Here is a 22,385-nt window from a genome sequence, read left to right as displayed (position 1 = left end):
ATCCTAATCCCAAGCTGCTAATCCCTCATTTCAGCAACCAAAATAGAAAATTTGACAATTTGACTAGCTTCTATTATCCTAGCCTCAGGAACCACGGAAAACAAAACATCAGAAGAATAAATAGTAAAGGAATTAAAGAAACTTGAAAAACAAATTCTTGGAAAAAATAGAAATTGGAAAAGCCAAGCAAGTGAAGAGGAATAGGAGGCTTAGATTCCCCATATTATGTGCCTTTTAAATTCTGAATTGCTACTTGTTGCCGTTCGCTTGGAGTCAAAATTTGACCGTTCGCTTAGATTCCCCGGAGGTTTGGCAGGCCTTCGGTGAAAGATGTCTTTATGATGGCATTTCTCTTCGACAAAACCTGGAATGTGGGCTAAGACTGATCAAATTTATTCATTACTAAGACTGTCAAGTTGCGGTCTGTAAGTTGCTCAGGTCAAAATACAGGAATCTCCAGCTTGAGTGCATGAATGGTTTTGATGGTAAGCAGATAGCAATATCCAACGTAGACTCTAGAAGGAATTGCAGCTTCGCCATGAAGAAAGAAATTTGATGATGCATAATGTTCTGGAAATTTGAAGCACTGAATTCCTTGCTACTCCAATCAAGATGGCAAAAAGAGCATAACTTACAAAAGATTGTAACTCGAAATGGCTCGGCAGATCACGAATTACATGTACTGAGTTACAAGCAGAGAATTGCTGAACCATGAACTTTTCGGCAGTGCGTTCTAAATTCTACAAACACCGAACACAATCAGATCTTCTCATTTCATTTCCCTTCCAAGTTAGGAATGGCCAACAGGATAAAAGCCCTAGAGAAATTATTTCACAAGATAGCCGAGAAGAATTCCAAGCACGGCAATAATAACCACGAACATGAAGGAGAAACCACCACGCTGTTTGCTGACTTCGCGCCTCATAAGCTCCTACACATGTTGACAAACAGCCACAAAACAACTTTAAAATAACCAGGTAAAGCTAGGGCAAGAGAAAGATTTTTTTTTAAAAAAAAAAAAAGAGGCATGCAAAGTAGTGCGCAGATACAACTGCAGTTCTTTTGCAAGAACAACTTCCATCTTAGATTTATCTATATGCAAAATAGAATATGTATGTTGTTTCTTGCCTTTATGTCCTTTATGTCATTAACTTATCTCCATAATATCTTTTACAACAAATATGGAAGAGTCATGGAAGACATTCATTCTTAGGTTATTCCAAAGAAGGAAAAAAATGTTTTCAATCTGCGATTTCAATTATGACATCCAAGAATTGACACATTTGGCAGGTCATCGAGACCAGTCCAGCAATGATATCGAGACCTACCTATTAAAATTTGATACTTATAAGCTCCCAAGCAGATTGTAATGTTGATAACCATTTCATCAGTTTCTCTTAAGGAACTTGCTAACCTAGTGGCATGGATTTTAACTTGATGCAAGATTTAAAAAGCTGAAGGTGACTAGAGTGGATAATGACCCTATAAAAAAGAATATAATGTCTGATGCTATTAGTTAACTCAAATAAGAAAGCAGCCTAGAAAACTCGAAACCATCGCCAGAATGGAAGCATCAGTATAAGTATTCAGCAAAATAAAACATATTGTCTAAAATATCAGAGGAAAAATTGCATTAATTTATTTTGTCGTATATATATATATATAAGCATGTCAAATTGATTTCAATTTTATGCTTTATGAGTTCAGTTCATTAGCATGCCTCACACTATATGGCCAAAAATGGTCTAGTCATCAAACAGGACAAGAACAGTTTTCCAGAGTAAAATTCATGACATAGCTCCTTACCAACTCCTTTCGAAGTTTATTGTTCTGTTGAATAGCAGCATTCTTCTCCTCAGTCAACCTTGAAATCAAAGCTGGTGCCTGGAAATAAAATACAAGAAAATAAAAATGATTTTACAATTTTATACAACAGGGCAGAAGACTGAGCGTGCTCTAAACTAGATAGTAGCCAGAATGTTATTATATTGCGAGTCTTGCGTATATACTGCATGAAAACTAAATTGCGTTGAAGATCAAGGTCATCAAGTCATACACAAATCATAATTGGTTGGGAGAATGTGTTCTAACTGGATGTCATGTCACAGAGTAAAGATACTAAAAGCAAAAAATAAATGAAGAGACAAGAAGCAATCATGCAAATATGCAGCTCATTTTGTTATATGACTTTACGAGACATACGTGAAACTAAGTTGTTCCATTGCGAAATAAGTGTTTTAATATAAATAAGTAATCTTGAGGTGGTCTATCTCTCTACTGTCTCCTTTGCAATTATTCTTCAGCACATGTTTCTTAACAAAAGACAAATATAACTGAGCCTATTGTTTGACACCTCCTTTATTTTATTGTTATTTTTCTTTCATTATATTTTGATGAGTCATTTACATTAAGAAAAATATAATATTCTTCAATATATCTCTTTTGAAAAAAAAATCAAGTTTGACCCTTAAAGTTGTTTTTGTTCATAGATTGGGCAACCAGGTATTCCCCTACAACTAAAAAAAAAAAAAAGCAGCGCAATGCATGAGGCTCCACCATTGCGGAGTCTGGGGAGTGTCTCAAATGTACACAGCCTTACCACCAGCAGCCCCGGTCATGCATGCATACGTGAAAAGGCTGTTTCAAAGCCGTAACACCTAGGTCACAATGGAGTAACGTTACCGTTGCGTTAGGGCTCACCCTCAGGTATTCCCCTGCAACTCCTTTAGGGAATATCTGGTTTTGTCCTATCAGGATAGAGGCACATGCAAGACAAACATGGACTGGATATCAAGAAATTACTTACCAAAACACTGAAGAACATATGCTTGGATAAAACAGAAACATCAGCAAATCACCAGTACCATTAAATTACTTACAAAAACACTGAAGAACGTGCTTAGATAAAAGACAACATCAGCAAATCACTGCTACCAATTTACATAAGGTTTTCCTCTAGTCTTTGATGTCCCATATGTTCCATTATCTCTCCTTTCCTCATTTGAACATTTACTTGTTACCCTATTCTATTCGCAAATTGATCTTGCATTTGTTTGACAGAGCATAGATATCTTGAAACCTCCATATATGTACCAGTAGAATACTATAGAATTACAAATGAACAGGTAAGAGTAGAACTGCCGCAACCAGTGGTTATATGGAACCAGATCAAGTCTTTTTGCACATGTCCATCCAACATCTTATCTTAAAGGCAAAGCCACTTACATGTTGCTTGTCTAAGACGTTCAACTTACACCAACATGTAGAAAAAAGTTCTTATAAGTTTTCATTTTTCCACATATTTTACACCAATAGGCACAAAATATTCACATTATATACATAACTCAAAGTTTTTTGAAAACATCAGTAGGAAAATGATCATATGGAAAATATTAGTAACTGATATACATAGGATAAGCATTGCAAACGGGTATAATATTGAGGTTGGATCATATGTGATCCAAACCCAACTTGATAAGCCAACAGGGTTGACTTCAGTCCTCGTTTGTTTGGCAGGTTATGTTAAGATCATGGTTGGCGGAACCCGCCAACCATCCCAAACTGCCCGGTTTGGAGTGTCCCAAGCCATACTGGCGGCAGACCGGAACAGTTCCGGCAAAACCGAAATCCTATCACCAGAGGGGGAGAAGAAAAAGGAGAAAGAGAGAGAGAGAGAGGGGGGAAGGGAGGAAGAGGGAGAGGAAGGAGGAGAGAGGCCGGCCGGGACGGCCGGCGGAGGCCGGGGTGGCACGGAGGTGGGACTCTGCCTCCGATCCCCTGTTTTGCTTGAAACAGAAGCCTAGAGGGACCCTTTTTATTTTTGTGAATTTTAAGTTAAAGTGGACAAACCCATTGCCGACTTCACTTATTTTTTTATTAAAAAATGCAAAAATAAAAGGGCCTCCCTCCGAGCCCCTGTTTTGAATGAAACAGAGGACTGGAGGCGGAGCCCCACCTCTGCGGCTCCCTGGCCTCCTCCATGCGGAGGCTCTCCAGCTTCCGCCAGCCAGCCCCAGCTGGCCTCTCTCTTCCTTTCTCTCCCTCTTCCTCCCTCCCCCGCTCTCTCTCCTCCCCTCTCCCGTTCTCCCTCCCTCCCACCTCTACTATGTTGGCATAGGACCGGCACGGCACAACACGGCGCGGGGCCGTACCGACCAATGCCATCGAGCAACCAGTATGGGGCCCGGTACCGGCACATCAAAAATTCTTGATTTGATTTTAAGGAATTCTCAGTTACATCTTCTAAAATTTTTATTTTCTTTGAAATTTATTTCTTATATTTTTTTTCGAGCATTATCTTAATATAAAACAATCATATGGACATAAACTACCAGATTTATAAATAGAAGGCCCGCATTTATAATAAATTCTGCTCTTTTTTTTATGATTCTCAGAAGCTACAGCATTCAACAACATGGACTTTTGATGATCTTAAATTTTGATGTTTTTGATTTATAAGCAACAAATTGTATACAAAATAAAGATATAGAAAATGATAGGAAAACCCAAATCTAAAATCCCCTTTTCTTCATTCTCCCTTATCTCCAAGCTGACCCCCTAACTTGTCCCTCAACTATTTGGCAATGATGACCACCACAACCCCCTTCCAAGAAGGGCTCCCCCTTCCTTTGTTCCTTCCTTCTCCCTCCCTTCCTTCGCTCCTTCCTTCTCCCTCCCTTCCTCTCTCTCCCCATCGTCCTCCCCCCGCTAGCTCTGTTACCATTTGACAAATCATAGTAACTCCCCATCTCTTTCACCTCTCTAACCTCACCTTCAGTTTTACCTCTTTCTCTCTCTTTGTTTGATAGATGGTAAGCCAATATGAAATGTCTTAGACTCTTAGTGCATAACTTTTTTTTAATAAAAAACAGGACACATGTAACTTGTTACAGAAACTTTTGTTGGGTTTAGTAGTTCGGAATTGGCCATATCCAATCCCAACTCTATGAGCTTATCGAATTGGTTTTAGGAATCTAAGTCTAATTATTTCCAAACATCAGGTTCGATTGTGAGATTTTAAGCCATCCATGGAGAGTCTAGGTACTTGATAAGCAATATAAATTAAACAAACCCAGTAAACCAATGCAAGATTTTAAATACCGTGGGATGGAGCTATCCTAATTTTTCTATGGAACAGGACACGAATGTCCCACCCCGTTCTGACCTTTGGGATAGAGGATGTCCCAAGACGTGCCGATCGGGATGCTGGGACAATGGCATGGATAGTCCTATCCCGACACTCGGGAAGGTACCCCATCATGGTGTCCCGTGAGCCATCCCGCCAGTTCTTGAGTCCTTGATCCAATGGACAATCTATGGCTTTGGATGACCTGTATGATGGAATCTTCCACTAACACTTAGCTCTGGCATATTAAATTATAGATATAGTTTTACATAGTAGGTAGCATATTAATTATTCATCAACATGTGTGTGCTAAAGACTTCAAATACTGAATCTCTTGAATGTAAAGGTAGAAGTTGAAGAAGGGCTATAAGCAAGATATATCTTATAAAAGAGAGCTAAAATATCAATTGGGATCAAGAACTAATCTATAAAATATACATAATCCGTGAGATAAATTTGAAACCTCACAACCTCAATGCACGAGTAAGAAAGACACTATATTTCTACATTATGAAATGTGTCCTGGATATATATTCTTAAAAGGCTGGTTCAACACATGCATCAAATAGCCCTAATCTTTAACTCATTGCATTAGCACTACCATCACATTTGGATCAACAGGTCCTTGCCGTTGCTTTTTGTAGCCCCATATACATGAGAGGCAACAGCATTCACTAACCAGTGGAGAGCCAGTGACAAGGATCCAAAGAACAAGAACAATTTCAAGTGCAGCAGTAAATAAACTGCATTCTCCATAAAAGGAGCAACGATAAAGAATTTGAATAGCATAATTCCAATAACTGATATATTTTTTGGTAGATTCCATACTTGATATATTAAAAACCAGCCATAGGTTTTTTCAAAAAAAAAATTAAAGATTCATTTGAGGGCAGAAAGCAGAGGAGTTGGTCACGGATAATTAAAAAGGAGGGACATAAGAAATATTGGAAGTGACAAATGGCTGGAGAAATAGGAGGTGCCACACATTGAAGGTGTTATGAAATCACTAATAGAAGCATATATTATGAGAATATAGCTCTTATTCAATTTCCTTTAATAGCAGCAAGGTGTTCATCATATAATTAAACTATTCTATAATTTTGACTTTCATGCAATTGATACCTCCCAATGACACGTAGGTATCATCATAGATGCCACTCTGTTACAACATTCAGAATCATGACCCAGTCAAACCAAATCATCAGGCACAAAAATGGGTGCAAGTATCCTCTTATAAGAAATATTTATGTACATGTGGCTCAGAACTGTATATATAAATTTATGTAAGATTTCAAGTAATCAAATTGGCAAGGCAGGCTAAAGAAACAAAGGTCATAGGAGTCCTTGATTCTATCTTTTAAAATCTAAATAATGATTAATAGCCTAATATTGCATGATATGACTTAAGCATCACCAGTATATCAACCTGAACAGTCTAAATGTGAAACATCAAGCAACAGTAGATATTCAAAGTTTACATAACTATGATAGCAAGGACTATCCCTTGCCTCATGATATCATGTTAGTCTCATAGTCGTTATTCTCTGAAATTTGCGTACATAGTTCAAACAGACTTAAATTGCCTAACTTCATTTTCAACATCTTAACATGCAAGATTCCTCTAGTATTTAATGAGAGAGTGAGAGTTCCCTCCTTATAACTACATTTCATGTTCATGCATTTGGTCAAGAATCTTAGTATCATTTATCATACTTACGCCAAGAAGGCATATAGTATCGTGCAGAACACCAGCTACATACCAGCATAATAAAATAACAGCACAGAATACTCCTTTTACTCTTTGCATCCATGCTACTTTTACTAGTGAAGTAGCATTGTCTTTGACGAGATCAGAGTATATGTTCTGCGCATGAGGAAAAAAATGGACGGGAGAAACTGTAGTTGGTGGGAGGCTGTGCACCTTTTTTTATATTTAAGGAGTCCATTGTCTCAGCTTTCGACTCCTTCGAAGCACAAAACACTGCCAGCACATTGCTGGACACTCTAAATGGAGCAATTTGATCTCGGTCTATTATAAATGGATGGCTATGATTTAATTTAGAAATACAGTTTTTTCATTCTTTAGTTTTGTTTAATCTTTTTATTGAAACATGCTTCCTCTAAGAGATAATTTTTTTTTAAAAAAAAGAATATGTGACCCAAGGTGTGTCAATTATGAACAATTTATATATATATATATATATATATATATATATATATATATATATATATATATATATATATATATTGAAGTCGGCTGCAGGGAAACTGGTGACAAACTCAATATTCTGGCCACGCAATCCTTCTGGCATTAAAATAGTTGATAAAACAAACAATTAGAGGCTCAAAATTTAAGACAAAAAAAAGAAACCCACATAATCACAAAAGATACTAAGAGATAATATGAACAACCTGCAAAATCAAGCTGTACAATCAATAAACAAGTAACAAAAAGCAAGTTAAGAACCAAATGAACCCATGCCATCATGTACCTACACCAGTTCACAGCATAATGCATTGACATACTATGATACAACCTGATATCTTACAAATCATAAGGTATAGATAAATAATGTAGTCCTTCCTCCAAATATTTCAAACCACTACCTTCACAAAATGGAATTAGTGATAGAGTCCTTTCCCCTTTCTGCATTCATACTAACAATGCCACATGGGACCTTTAAGTTTTGGTTTGTTTTTTCCCCTTTGCCCCCATTCTCAGCCTTTATAAAGAAAGAAATTGTTTTCATTTCTACTCATTTTTCCCAGTTGAAACCACTATTACAGGCTTTCTCACATTTAGTCATACAGTTTCTTCAAAACATCCTCATGATGATCATTCATATTTCTTATCAATCAACTAACCTCCAAAAGAAAGTCAGGTAACCAGAAGATCATTTATTTCCCAATCTGTTTCATGAAACTAGTTCCTTATCAAAATCTTATCATGTTTGTCCACTTCATAAAGGATACTGCTTGAGTTATTATAATTACTGTTTCTGATCTTTTGTCATATAGCTTATAGCTTTACTAGCCTATATGATTTTATTTCCAATCGCTGACATTAGTTCAAAGTTCGACACTTATTTGAGATTATTCTCATCAATTTTCATCGATGAATAATAATCCTAGACATAATAGATCAGCTCCCTACATAATGGATCTCCAAACAACTAGAAGAATTATCAACTACATAGACCACATAGGCCTTGAGAACATCAAACTCAATCCATGCAGTGATTGAACTTAATCTTGGTTCCATCCTCATCAACCATTTTCTTAGAACCAGACCACGAACATACTAAAAAACCAACTTTCCAACTTCAGAAAAACAGATACACAGCACTTCACATAACATAACTACATGCTAGAACAAGAATGTAATGCCATATAGCTATGTTTTCTCTTTGTACCAATAGTCAACAAACTATTTGTGAAAAGTTGTTGACTTGAAGCTGCAGATTCAAGGTAAAAAAAAAAATCATATATCTAGTTGATAATACTTGTTAGCCAATGATCTTAGATTAGTAGAAAGTTTAATTAATCTGTTGATTTCATCACTCGGTAACAGATTCAGCTTTTGAATTTATTAACCTACTCTAAGCAATAAATTGAAATAAACTGCATTTGCTGCATTGGGCAGTGACTTCAAATTCTGATAACAAAACAAATGGATACCTGCATAAAAGTAAAAAACTAAAAGGCTTCCATTTGAAGGACACTACCCATCCATATCTTCGCAGTTCGCAACACGACATCACCAACAGTACGCTATTCCAAATTATTCTTGGTGTATGTAAATATGCATGTATGACCATAGATAACTTTAAATACAGTACCTTTACTATCTCATATGAATTGATTGAACTCCATTCATCTTTTCATATAGCCATATAATAGTTTGTGAGATAAAGCGTAAGCTCTAAACCTTGCAGCTGTATGTTGCAATAAGAAGATGCAGATTAAACTGGATGCAAGTAGAACCAAAGAGAACAAAAACAAGAACATACATTAACAGATGGAATCCAACAAATAAGACCAAAACTATCCCTGCTTTGTTTGTGTCCAAAGTTTCAATACAAGCAGTAATTTCTAAGTTCCAACAGGCCTATAGGATTCAAAATCCAACAAAAAACCCATGGATTTATATGTATTTTAAGAATAAGCTCTACAAAATCTTACCTCTGAAGATTTTTCTTGAGGCTCAATCTGCTCCCTTGATTCCTGTAACCATTACACAATCAAGTGAATTACTGCCCTTCTTTATGAAGACAAGCACAAAATTTTTAACAAGCAAAATGTAATTATAACCCAAAGATTCCAAAAACTCACGGCAAAAACATATTCTCTGGTTGTCATATTAGCATTGTCTGATACGGAAGGCCTAGGTGATGAACCCTCCTCGGATTCCTCAGGGACTGGTGAAGGCGGCTGAGGTGGTGACACGTATACGACTCGCAATTTGACCTCGTCCACCATATTACCAGACTCTTTAGAGAACTAAACAACACCAAATTCCATGCATCAACAACCAGATTGGATTCCAGAAAAACCACACAATTTCTAGTCTCTAATTAATTAGTCTCAGAGAGTGCACAACAAGGAGAGAGAGAGGGCACCATTTCTGGTGTAATGTCCTTCACAGCAGCACCAGGGCTTGCAACAACGCTCTGAACAAGAAACTTGTCCTTACATTGCATGTCAGGAGGAGCCTCCCTCTGTGCTTGCATAGTAACTGAAGCAAAAAAAAAAGTAATAATAATAGTAATGATAAGGATGACGATGACAACAATCAATTAAATATATAAAACTGAAAATTCTCCAAGAAAAAAGATAATTTAGCAAATTTTGAATGAAATCTATACCGATGACATCGCATGTTTGTCGAGGAAAGACTATTCCAGTGTTCGGTCGCACACAATACTTCTTCGGGCTCGTAGTCTTGACCTAAAACAAGAACAGCATTTCCCAAAAAGTACAAAAAGAAAAGAAAAAAGGCAAAAGGAAACTTTTTTCCCTTTTTTTAGGGCTTCAGGAAAATCCGCCTTCAAGATTACAAAATTTCTCATAGATTGCAAGGACAGAGATTGGAGATGAATACTTTAAAGGCGACGTAGTCATCGGTCTTGTTGGATAGCTGAAGAGAGCACGAGATCTGCTTCTTTAATTCGACTGCCCGAACCAAACGAAACCAACCACACGAAAGAATCAAGAAAAAGCATAGAAATAACCGAAACCCTAGAAAATATTTGGATCGACGAGAATTCTGGAGAATGAATCGATAAGTAAGGGAAGAGGAGAAGAGATATTACATGGGAATTTTAGCTCGAGTGGCTCGACGCCAAGCAGCTCGCCCGCGCTCATGATCTCGAGATCGATCGCTGGCTTTGGGTTTTCGGCGCCGCAGAGGGGCAGAGAGAGAGAGAGAGAGAGGAAGGCGAAGGAATCAGGAGGAAAAGAGGAGCGGAGGGACGTGGGAATCCGCGTTTACAGCAGAAGTGGGGATTTTCTGGGACCGTGGGGGTGAAATATGGAATCCGACGCCAAGAGTTTTCCCCTCCCATTTTTATTTGCTATCTTTAGATCGGGTCTCCAGATGGCAAAGGTCACGTGTATCGCGCGCGCGCGAAAAAGTATCTTGGAATTTGTGTCATGTTTCAGGTGACGATGATGCAAGTTACAGCAAAGCTGCCATAGATTTGTTGCCATCCCAAAATGAAAATTTTTGGGAAGTTTCAGCTCATGATAGGGCAGTTCTAAAAGTTTCCAGCTGCCACCAAGATGGTAGTCTAGTGCTAAAAAAGCTTGAACTCTATCTGAGTTATCCCGAGTTCGAAATGCGCGGGTGTCGATTAAATCAGAAGACCGTATGCCCCACGCTCGGATAGCTCTATATGGATATGCTTAACAAATAATTGATGTGGGACTAAACACACATCCGCATAAATCCTTACAGAGTCAATCTGTACCAAGGCTCCGACTTTTTTGAATCTTTACAAATATGTGCACCCTTAGCAGGTACACTTCTCTCAAGGTTTTACTAGAGCCGGATGTCATGAGACCTGATGATGCTTTGCATCAACAAAATAGATGAGAAGTGCCGGTTATGTAGTGGGGAAACAATGAGGCTTTGATGGTGGTTTGCATAGAAAAATAGCTTAGACCAATGACATAGCTCAGTCTGATGCACCATTTGAGAGGATGACCAGGATGAACTTTGGGTGGAGACTATTAATGAAAAAGCCAAGCAAGTATGGCATCAGCTTGTACTACTGAACCAATAGTTTCTCACTTAGAGTTTTTTTTGAGGTTTATTGGAGTCGTATTAGTTTGGATCCTCAAGGGTATATATTTTGCATCTTCTAAAATGGTACAATGTTGGAGAGCTATTATGTCATCTATTTTGGAGATAAAAAAATTATTGTTTATTTTGAGAATCTGAACATGGTCGGTACCGAATCCTCTTTCCCTCCATTTCAATTAGTAAATTGATTGCCTTCTCCATGATCCTATTCAAGAAATGCCGATGAATCAGGGCAGTGTGCACCAACGGTTGGTCGCAACCCTAGTTTCTTTCCATAGCTCCGAAAACCTCTTCTGGTTCGACAAAGGCAATCCACCAAAGCGGTGCAAGTCACAACGTTGGACTCCATCCCTTCCTCCACCATTTGATCAGCCAGCACCGAGGTTTAAGATTCCGGCCTTACAATTCCCATGTATAAGCCCTCTCACCCTCATGTTCATGAAGAACTTTGACAGCCTTGTGATTCGACTAGGATTATTGACTTGGTCTAATGAAGTCTTGACGGCATGGATGAGTACCATCTCTTGATTCGAGCCATCAGGACTATAATTTGTGGTGATGTGGCTTTTCAAGCTAAGCACATCTACAAAGAGACTAATATAGTTACTAACTGAGTCGCTTCATATGTAGTCAATTATTATAAAAATATTTTTTGAGTTCGAAATGGGAGGATTGTCCACTGCACTTATTGTTTTTTTTATCTTTTTTATCTATTCATATTAAAATTATACGGATCATCGGTTAAATAATAAAATAAAAACTTAGCAGCCACCTGCACCCTGCCTTGTTTGCAGAAAGCATCAATTAATGTGCTGATCTGACCACACTGAGCTTCACATCATTCTGCCTCATCTCACCAAGGCATCCAAATGCCCTTGGTAGCTTTCCCAGCTTCCAAGGGCAGTTTATACGTCACCACATCCGGCTTACAACCGGTCACTTCCATCTTCCCAAAAAGCGTTCCGCTTCTTCCAACTCTCCATGGATTCCCGTGCCCATGAATGAGAGGGTTATACGTGACCACATCTGGTGAATAGCCCAACTCGTTCATCCTCAAAAACAACCGCCTTAGCTGCTTTCAAGCCCCCCTCCTTGCAAAACAAATCAATCACAGTACTGAATATAAACACGGTAGGTGGTAGGAGACATATTTGAGCTGAATATATCATCAAAAACCCTTCTTGAGAGCTCCCGCTTCCCTGATTTTGCCAGCTTTTGCAGCAAATTGGTGAAAGATCGCATCTTGGGAAGCATCCGGAAAGTTCTCATCCTATGAAAGCAATCGCTGGCTTCGTGGAGCAAGCCCAAATCCATCAAAACTCCAAAAAGAGCATCGAACTCACCGTTTGCATTTGGCGGACATAGGTTGTCCCTACCCGTGGCTTCTTTAAGGTGAATTTCGACGACAGTATGACTAAGGATAGAAGATGCGGAGATATAGGCTTCGTCATCAGGGATCATGGCGCCAGCCTAGTAGCAGCAGGGGGTCGACGGATTTTTGATTCGTCGATGGTATGCGCCGAGCTTAGAGTAGCATGGGAGGGTATATCCTATGCTAGGCGGATTTTGAGTGCGGATTACATTCTTTTGGAGGAAGATTTGGCCACGGTCATCGAGTTGATCCACAGTTGAGGATGCATAGGAGAGAAGCGACCGCTGCTCCATGCCATATATAGATTCCTAGATGAGTGCGGCTCCCATCAGGCCATGCATGTCTACAGGGAGGCAAACAATGCTGCCGATTGAGTTGCTTCCTATGCAGCTCACTATGCTAGAGGTTTCATTCGGTCAGATTGCGGCTCAGTGCCGGAGTCCTTATGTAGTATCTTGTTTTCTAATTTTGTTGGCCGCATCCACGCCCATCGGGTATGAGCCGCCATTGTACCAAAAAAAAAAGACATGGGTGGCAAAGCAGCATGACTCAACAGTGTGGTAGAGGCTGATCTTCTTGTCGGCCCAGATGAAGAATTAGAAGGCTGAGTGAGGATCTTGTCTCATCTCTCAGTCGACACTGGAGACCTTAACGGGGGTCAAGGCGGAGGTGAAGAGGGCGACGAGCTGGGGATTGCCCCACCAGCTTTGGGCCAAGCGGACTGGAATAGGATCCAGTCGGGGTCGCTGTGGGTTTGGGGCATTCCGGTGGGCTGAGGAAGAGGGCCATGGCGACGTAGAGAAAGAAGGGATTAACAGATTTCTGGCTAGGGCGATGTAGGGCGGCGAGCGGGCGGGAACGGAGACCGCCAATATGTTAGAAGTATGCCCTAGAAGCCAATTTGGCTGACGCATTATTTTATTCTGGGACATAAATTTGTACTTGACCTAATAATGAATTTATTAGAATGGGCATTCTTTTCATTCATGTTCTTATGTGTCCATGAATCGTCCAAGAAATTAATAAGATGATGACGCATATTCTCAAGAGTTGAGAATTTGAGGCATGTGTCATTGGTGATTAATTTCTGAATTGCTCCTGATCGATGGATCATGACGAGGACGGTGATCGATCCGCTGAGATTAGTGCACATATCGCTTTCTTTGATGGACGAGTCTTGAGTCCACAGTGTGGCGACACTGGAGCAATTGTGCAAGTGCTTGTTAGAGAACAAGGGTACTGAGCGTGACCATAGCAAGTAGTCACTTGGATGTCTATCCACTCGTCAGTGACTTACTTGATGCTGCAGTTGTATGACTGGTCCTTTGACCTGCGATGCCTCGGCTATTCACAGTGAGGTTGCTGTAGTTTGACGAGCACATAAACATGAGCCCTAGCCAATTGGGTTCTTGTGGTGCAGATTGGCTGCAATAGGTTCATTGTAGGAGTAGGGGTGCATCTAGATGGAATCTATCGATCTTGATAGGTTAAGAGAGATCCTATGTGATTTATGAGACTGAGTTCGTAAATCCTCGGCCGGGGTAGTATGTACAGTGGAAAAGAAGTTTTCCATTCTCGAACTTAAGTCGAATAAATCTTGACATATGACAGACGATGGGGTTTGACGAGTTATCCATGACCTCCGTTCTGTAGGGATCCACGATAGAAGGACCGTATCATATGATAACTGCACCTAGAGGTTCATCATTCCATTCTGCTGGGTTGCCACTACATGCTGCTAGGTGTCACTGGTGGATGGTGAGACTCACAGGGACTATCTTGATGATCGATGGTCCCTGGTGAGTTGAGTTGGAATTGTTCCAACCCATTGAAAGGAGTTTTCAATGATATTGTGATAGAGATCGCAATATATCTCACTACCAGACAGAATAGAACCTATGGGGTCACACACATTAGAGGTATTGACCGATCCGATGGTTGAATTGTGATTAGGAATAACAAATAATCAATTTAATTGATAATTGGTTAACCCGCTAAGAGTTAGTGAGTTGAAGAAGAAATAATTGCAATTGGATTGAAATTTAATTTAATTAATTGGATTTAATTAATTGGACTTAATTACGAGTTCTACTTGGAGTAGGATTCTTAGAGTCCTAATTGGATTAGGATTTCAAATTAAATTAAAGTCCTACTTGGAGTAGGATTTCTAAAGTCCTAATTAGATTATGACTGAAATTGAATAAGTCCTAATTGGATTAGGAGTTCTTAAGTTCTAATTAATTTTAATCTAATAGATTAAGATGACTTCTAATTGGATTAGGATTCAAGAGTTCAATTGAGTCATGGTTTAATTGAAATCCTAATTAGATTAGGATTTAAAGGGAAAGAAAGATTGGGTTCACTCAATCCTCTTTGGAAGAGAATTAGACCCACCTTGTAAATGGCCCCCATGCCCCACTTAATTGGATTAAGTGAGGCGTGTGTGTGATAGGGAGAAGAGGGAGGGGCGTACCCCTCCCTAGGCTGATTACGTGAAGAAAAAGAGGGAGGGGCTACACCCTTCCTCTTGCCTTATAGGATAAGGTTGGAGCTCCTAAATTTTAGGAGCTCCACACCCAAATTAAAGAAGGATAGGGGCTGCCACCTTAAGAGTTTTTTTTTTTTTTTTCTTTTGGTGCCGTGAACCCCTCTCTCTCTTTTGGGTTTTTTCAGCCGCAATGCAAAGAAAGAAAAAGAAAAAAAGGATAAACATGAGCTCCTAAAAGTTAGGAGCTCACGCTTAGATATTTCAAAAGGAGGGCATGCGGGCCCCTTGCACAACCCCTCCTTTGGAAAAACGTGGGATTCTCTCCTCTTCCTTTGAGCCGTGAACAGCACCCTCCTTTCTGAGGGTTTCAGCCGCCAACAAAAAAAAAAAAAAGGGGAGGAGGCGTTGGCTCTGATACCACTGTTGGAATCCCTCGCACGCCGCAGAAAATTTCAGAAAAATTCTGCGCGCAGCGGAAGACATGCGCGAGATTCCGTTCATCGCGCATGTCTTCCGCTGCGCGCAGAATTTTTCTGAAATTTTCTGCGGCGTGCGAGGGATTCCAACAGTGGTATCAGAGCCAGGTTGCGTAGATTAAGATTAGGATTAAATGATTAAGGCATAATAGATCTGAAAATTTAAAGATTATGCTTGCTGAATTTTTTCTGCATGCAGAATTTTCAGCTTGCTGATTTTTCTGCATGCTGATTTTCTATGCGATTAGATTAATGATTCTATTGATTTATTAATGAGATTAAAAATATTTAGAATCATATCTTGCATGATCAGCAACTCATAAGATGACATAATCTGTTAAATATTCAGATCTGTAAATTTTATTTAATGCATGAGATGCGTATGGTGATGATCATGGATGGACCCTTTAATTGTGCTGAAATGTTCTGCAATGTCTGAGATGTTCTGTGATGTTATGTGATGCATGTAAATCAGATTTTCAGATGTCTGCATGCATCTTATATTGATGTATTAGAGACCTGCGTGTCTCATGAAAAAGGGTTGTAACTATTATTTAATTTTATTTATTTTTAAAGTTATCTGGGATGTAATCTGTGATGTGTTTGCATGTCAATGGTTGATCGGTGCATGCCTCTACAAGCACGATTTGCGCGGATCGAGATCAAGGGTTGATTGGAGATGGATCAAGGAGTTGATCGCAATTGGACCAAGGGTGCTCAAGATCGAGTCAAGAGTTGAAGACGATCTAACCAATTGACGTGCATGTGCTTGTACTATGACCCCATCCTGGATCCATGATCATCACCAGTTTAATTTTTGTTATTATGCCTGGATGTTTATATTTATGTTTATGTTTATGCATAGCGGTTAGATAATTATTTGCATGAGATGTAGATAATTAAATAAAAGAGACCTAAATTAAATCTCCTCGAAAAATATTAAGTCCATAGGTCTTCCACCGTAGTAGAGCTGCTAAGGTCTTTCCGGCGTTGATTTGTCTCGGCTGGATACAGTGGGCAAGTTGCATCGGGGGACTGGACCTCTCTATTAGGCATGAGATGTTGTAGGGGTAAAGATGGGGTTGGGCCCAATAACTGTTAGGTGAGGGACCCAATGACAGCTTTGCTTCTGCGGTTATACGGTGGGTCCGACTTAACTAAGGAATGGGGCCAATAACTGTTAGGTGAGGTCTTCATTACTTAGAGACCGGATAGCGCTGCAACTTGCTTGAGAAGCATTGTACAAGAGTTGTACACTCATCGTTTATTTGTCACCAATAACTGTTAGGTGAGGTGGTATGTAAATTGGTGGGACCGTAGCACCCCACTTGAAACCTAGAGTCGCAAGGTTTCCGTTTCTCTACTAGAGGAGTGTGAGAGATTCGAGGAAATAGTGGGAGGTATATTTGTTTTAAAAGGCCCTAAAATAAATAAAGATCAAGTACAAAATTCTAATTAGAATCTTTACTCTCCGAGGATTAGAAATTCAGCTTCTAGACTCTTAACTCATATCCTATAGAACAACCGTTTGACCAAACCCAATTATAAAGACTGGCTCAGCAAATTTTTAAAATAGTTTTGAATTGTGAGAAATTCGGGTATGTGCTAGACCATGGAATCCCCGTGTTACCAATCTGTCCGATCACTGATCAGCGTAAGACGCATGCTAAGTGGACGAACAATGACAATAAAGTTAGGTGCTGCACAAAGGCATCCATGTCCAATGAATTTTAATGCCAGCATGAGAACATGAAGATTGCCAGGGATATATTATATCACCTACAAGAGTTGTATGGTGAACAAAGTCACGCAGCATGTTTTGAAGTGTCCAAGAGGCTCTTCAAGGCCAAGATGCGTGATGGGCAGTCTGTCCATGATCATGGTTTGACCATGATAAAGGACTTAGAGGAGCTTGAGAAGCTCGGCATGACCATGCACAAGGAATTGCAAACGGATTTGATCCCGCAATCCCTTCTAGCTTCATATGAACAGTTTATAGTAAATTACCATATGAACAAGATTGTATGCACCAAAATAGAATTGTTAAATAAATTGGTAACTACCTTAGGGACCTTGAAGAGTTCAAGGGGCATCGTTCTCGCTGTCGAGTTGGTTTCTACTTCCAAGAGAGAGTCTACTTGGAAGAAGAAGAAACCTGTGAAAAGGCAGAAGACCGAGAAAAGGCCAAGTAAGGAAGTTTCAAGAAAAAGGCCGATTGCAAGGAAAAGTGTTTCCATTGCATCATAAGACGGCCATTGGAAGAGGAACTGTCCTACATACATGGAAAGCATAAAGAGTAAGAAGGGTGACAGACCTTCAGAAGGTATGCCAGATATGCTCATTATTAAAAGGATACTTAGGGACTGTTACCTGTTGCAAACAGAAATTTGATTTCTGTATCTTGTTTAGCACAGAAAGATTTTTATAAGACTATTGTTCAATTTGTTTGAGAAATAAATTGGATGCATATGGTTTTATAATTGACCGTCTCTATCACTTACATTTGGATGTACCTGTGAATGTATCTGAGCAAACAGTGAGTACCATAGGATCCAAAAGGATCTAGAGATGAGATAAATCTAAAGTATTTGTGGCACCTCAGGATTGGTCATATAGGAGAAGACAGAATAAACAAATTGAAGAAATATGGGCTTCTGAGCTCATTGACTTTCGAGTCATATCCGATTTGTGAATTCTGCCTTCAAGGAAAGATGACCAAATTATCCTTTTTAGGACATGGGAGAGGTCCACTGCGATACTTACCCTAGTACACACTTATGTGTGTGGCCCATTCGATGTGCAGGCTAGGGGTTGTAATTTTTACTTCATTTACCGATGATTACTCACGGTATGGATATGTGTATGAGACACAGATCTGAAATTTTTGAAAGGTTCAAAGAGTTCAGATATGAAGTAGAAAAACAAACAGAAAAACTCATTAAGGTTCTTCGATCAGATCGAGGAGGTGAATACCTTAGTGGAGAGTTCCGTGATTATCTCAAGGAGAATGGTATAGTTTCATAATGGATCCCTCCTGGTACACCTCAGCTTAACGGAGTGTCGGAGAGGAGGAATCAGATCCTATTGGATATTGTCAGGTCCATGATGAGCTTCACTGATCAACCCTTGTTTCTTTAGGGAGATGCCCTATTTTCAGCTATTTACATATTGAATAGTGTTTCCTCTAAGTCTGTTCCTACCATACTATATGAGATATGACATGGTAAGAAGCTGAGTCTTGGTTATTTCAAGATTTGGGGATGTCCGGCCCAAGTCAAATGACAACAGGCGGACAAGTTAGAGGATAGGACAATTAGTGCTCGTTTTATAGAATATCCTAAAGAGTTATTTGGATACAATTTTACGTCCTAGAGAATCACAAAGTGTTTGTGAGCCGACATGCTATCTTCATGGAAAATAGTTTATCCTTGATAGAGGCAGTAGGAGAAAAATTGAGCTCGAAGAGAAAGTCTCTAAAGAGCAACGAGCCATTGTGCCTATAGAACCTATTCATATCGAGCCAGTACATGTTGTACCTCCTCCACCTCGTAGATTTAGTAGGATCTTCCATCCTCCTGAAAGGTACTTAGGTATACTTACAAAGGATGTAGAGGAAGTGTTCCTCATGGGAGATAGGGATCAAGGTAAGGATCCCAATACCTACAACGAGGCGATGTTAGACATCGATTCTGAGAGATGGCTGGAAGCCATGAAGTTAGAGATAGACTCCATGCATTCCAACCAAGTCTGGACCTTAGTAGATTCACCGGAAGGTATAGTACCTATTGGGTGTAAATGGATCTACAAGAGAAAATTAAGTTCGGATGGCTAGGTAGAGACCTATAAGGCAAGGCTAATGGCGAAAGGTTATAGTCAGTGCGAAGGCACTGATTATCAGGATACTTTTTCACCTGTAGCCATGTTGAAGTCCATTCGAATATTGCTTGTTGTTGTAACATATCATGATATTGTGATGGTGATCACAAGGTCTGTAAGCTGCAAAGGTCCATCTATGGACAAAAACAAGTATCTCGGAGTTGGAACACTCGTTTCAACGATATAATCAAATCGTTTGATTTCTTCAAGAACGAGAAGGAACCATGTGTTTATAAGAAGGTTAGTGGGAGGGCTATTGCATTCCTCGTATTGTACGTGGATGATATCCTAAGTCAAGGTTTGGTTGTCTAAGGAATTCTCCATGATAGACTTTGGGAAAGCATCCTATATTTTGAGAATTATGGTCTATAGAGATAGATCTAAGAGGATGCTTATCCTATCACAAAATATGTACGTAGAGGGAGTGCTGAAGAAGTTCGGCATGAAAAATCTCTAAAAGGGGATTATTACCCCTTAGGCATGGGATAAATCTCTCCAAGAAGATGTGCCCCAACACATCTGAAGAGATTCAGCAGATGAGCAAGATCCTTTATGCTTCGGCTATAGGGAGCCTCATGTATACCATGCTATGTACGTGACTTGATATAGTACATGCTGTGAGTGTCACAAGCATATATCGGTCAAATTCAGGCAAGAAGCGTTGGATAGCTGTGAAGAACAATCTTAAGTACTTGAGAAGAACTAAGGACATGTTCTTGGTCTTTAGGAGAAGATCAGAGTTGAAGGTAGAAGGATGCACACATATTGATGTTAGAAAGTCTACATCAGAATATGTGCAATAGTGGTTTAGTAAATAGGAAGAGTTCCAAACAACCGATCATTATAGATTCTACCTTAGAAGCTGAATTTTAAGCCGTATCTAAGGGTGCAGTGGAAACCTTCTAGTTTAAGAAGTTCATTGCGGAGTTAGGTGTAATGTCGTCAGATGCCATAACATGCTACTGCGATAACAAAGGCACCATAGCACTAGCTAAAGAGCCAAGGTCTCACCAGAAGCCGAAGCACATAGAGCGGTGGTTTAACCTAATAAGCGACTACCTTGAAAAGAAATAAGTAAAGGATCAGAGAGTAGACTCCACAGGAAATGTAGTGGACCCATTCACTAAGCAGATAAGTCAGCAGAAAACTGAAGCGCATCTTGAGAAGATGGGGCTTAGGTTTATAGCTGATTGGCTTTAGTGCAAGTGGGAGATTGTTAGAAGTATGCCCTAGAAGCCAATTTGGCCGACGCATTATTTTATTATGGGACATAAATTTGTACTTGACCTAATAATGAATTTATTAGAATGGGCATTCTTTTCATTCATGTTCTTATGTATCCATGAATCGTCCAAGAAATTAATAAGATGATGACGCATATTCTCAAGAGTTGAGAATTTGAGGCATGTGTCATTGGTGATTAATTTCTGAATTGCTCCTGATCGATGGATCATCACGAGAACGGTGATCGATCTGCTGAGATTAGTGCACAGATCGCTTTCTTTGATGGACGAGTCTTGAGTCCACAGTGTGGCGACATTGGAGCAATTGTGCAAGTGCTTGTTAGAGAACAAGGGTACTGAGCGTGACCATAGCAAGTAGTCACTTGGATGTCTATCCACTCGTCAGTGACTTACTTGATGCTGCAGTTGTATGACTGGTCCTTTGACCTGCGATGCCTCGGCTATTCACAGTGAGGTTGCTGTAGTTTGACGAGCACATAAACATGAGCCCTAGCCAATTGGGTTCTTGTGGTGCAGATTGGCTGCAATAGGTTCATTGTAGGAGTAGGGGTGCATCTAGATGGAATCTATCGATCTTGATAGGTTAAGAAAGATCCTATGTGATTTATGAGACTGAGTTCGTAAATCCTCGGCCGGGGTAGTATGTACAGTGGAAAAGGAGTTTTCCATTCTCGAACTTAAGTCGAATAAATCTTGACATATGACAGACGATGGGGTTTGACGAGTTATCCATGACCTCCGTTCTGTAGGGATCCACGATAGAAGGACCGTATCATATGATAACTGCACCTAGAGGTTCATCATTCCATTCTGCTGGGTTGCCACTACATGCTGCTAGGTGTCACTGGTGGATGGTGAGACTCACAGGGACTATCTTGATGATCGATGGTCCCTAGTGAGTTGAGTTGGAATTGTTCCAACCCATTGAAAGGAGTTTTCAATGATATTGTGATAGAGATCGCAATATATCTCACTACCAGACAGAATAGAACCTATGGGGTCACACACATTAGAGGTATTGACCGATCCGATGGTTGAATTGTGATTAGGAATAACAAATAATCAATTTGATTGATAATTGGTTAACCCGCTAAGAGTTAGTGAGTTGAAGAAGAAATAATTGCAATTGGATTGAAATTTAATTTAATTAATTGGATTTAATTAATTGGACTTAATTACGAGTTCTACTTGGAGTAGGATTCTTAGAGTCCTAATTGGATTAGGATTTCAAATTAAATTAAAGTCCTACTTGGAGTAGGATTTCTAAAGTCCTAATTAGATTATGACTGAAATTGAATAAGTCCTAATTGGATTAGGAGTTCTTAAGTTCTAATTAATTTTAATCTAATAGATTAAGATGACTTCTAATTGGATTAGGATTCAAGAGTTCAATTGAGTCATGGTTTAATTGAAATCCTAATTAGATTAGGATTTAAAGGGAAAGAAAGATTGGGTTCACTCAATCCTCTTTGGAAGAGAATTAGACCCACCTTGTAAATG

The 22,385-nt window shown here is 39.5% G+C and overlaps 1 protein-coding gene across 2 annotated transcripts; it reads right to left on the bottom strand.

Moving 5' to 3' along the window:
- Positions 1 to 551: 551 nt before the first annotated feature.
- On the bottom strand, positions 552 to 10,673 carry LOC103710709 (vesicle-associated protein 1-1-like). Of its 2 annotated transcripts, XR_003386386.2 has the most exons (9): positions 10,438 to 10,673; positions 10,227 to 10,297; positions 9,991 to 10,072; positions 9,745 to 9,860; positions 9,458 to 9,625; positions 9,308 to 9,349; positions 8,965 to 9,060; positions 1,807 to 1,884; positions 552 to 931 (listed from the first exon to the last, which is right to left on the bottom strand). XR_003386386.2 is itself a non-coding variant. In XM_008796582.4 (8 exons), the coding sequence occupies exons 1-8, from the start codon at positions 10,487 to 10,489 to the stop codon at positions 827 to 829; spliced, it is 714 nt and encodes a 237-aa protein (XP_008794804.1). In that variant the 5' UTR covers positions 10,490 to 10,673; the 3' UTR covers positions 552 to 826. The 2 variants fall into 2 exon arrangements, 1 of the variants encoding a protein (XP_008794804.1); XM_008796582.4 differs by lacking the exon at positions 8,965 to 9,060.
- Between the last annotated feature and the right edge of the window lie 11,712 nt (positions 10,674 to 22,385).

Source organism: Phoenix dactylifera, chromosome 18 (assembly GCF_009389715.1).
Source record: "Phoenix dactylifera cultivar Barhee BC4 chromosome 18, palm_55x_up_171113_PBpolish2nd_filt_p, whole genome shotgun sequence".
Classification (NCBI taxonomy): Eukaryota; Viridiplantae; Streptophyta; class Magnoliopsida; order Arecales; family Arecaceae; genus Phoenix; species Phoenix dactylifera.
This window is presented reverse-complemented; position numbering and strand designations above follow the sequence as displayed.

What these genes read in the sequence shown, in the direction of transcription:
- LOC103710709 (XM_008796582.4), bottom strand. Translation starts at nt 10,489, where the DNA reads ATGAGCGCGGGCGAGCTGCTTGGCGTCGAGCCACTCGAGCTAAAATTC. An exon ending in ACTCGAGCTAAAATTCCCAT is followed by an intron (nt 10,298 to 10,437) that starts GTAATATCTCTT and finishes TGGTTCGGGCAG; the next exon opens with TCGAATTAAAGAAGCAGATC. An exon ending in ACAAACATGCGATGTCATCG is followed by an intron (nt 9,861 to 9,990) that starts GTATAGATTTCA and finishes TTTTTGCTTCAG; the next exon opens with TTACTATGCAAGCACAGAGG.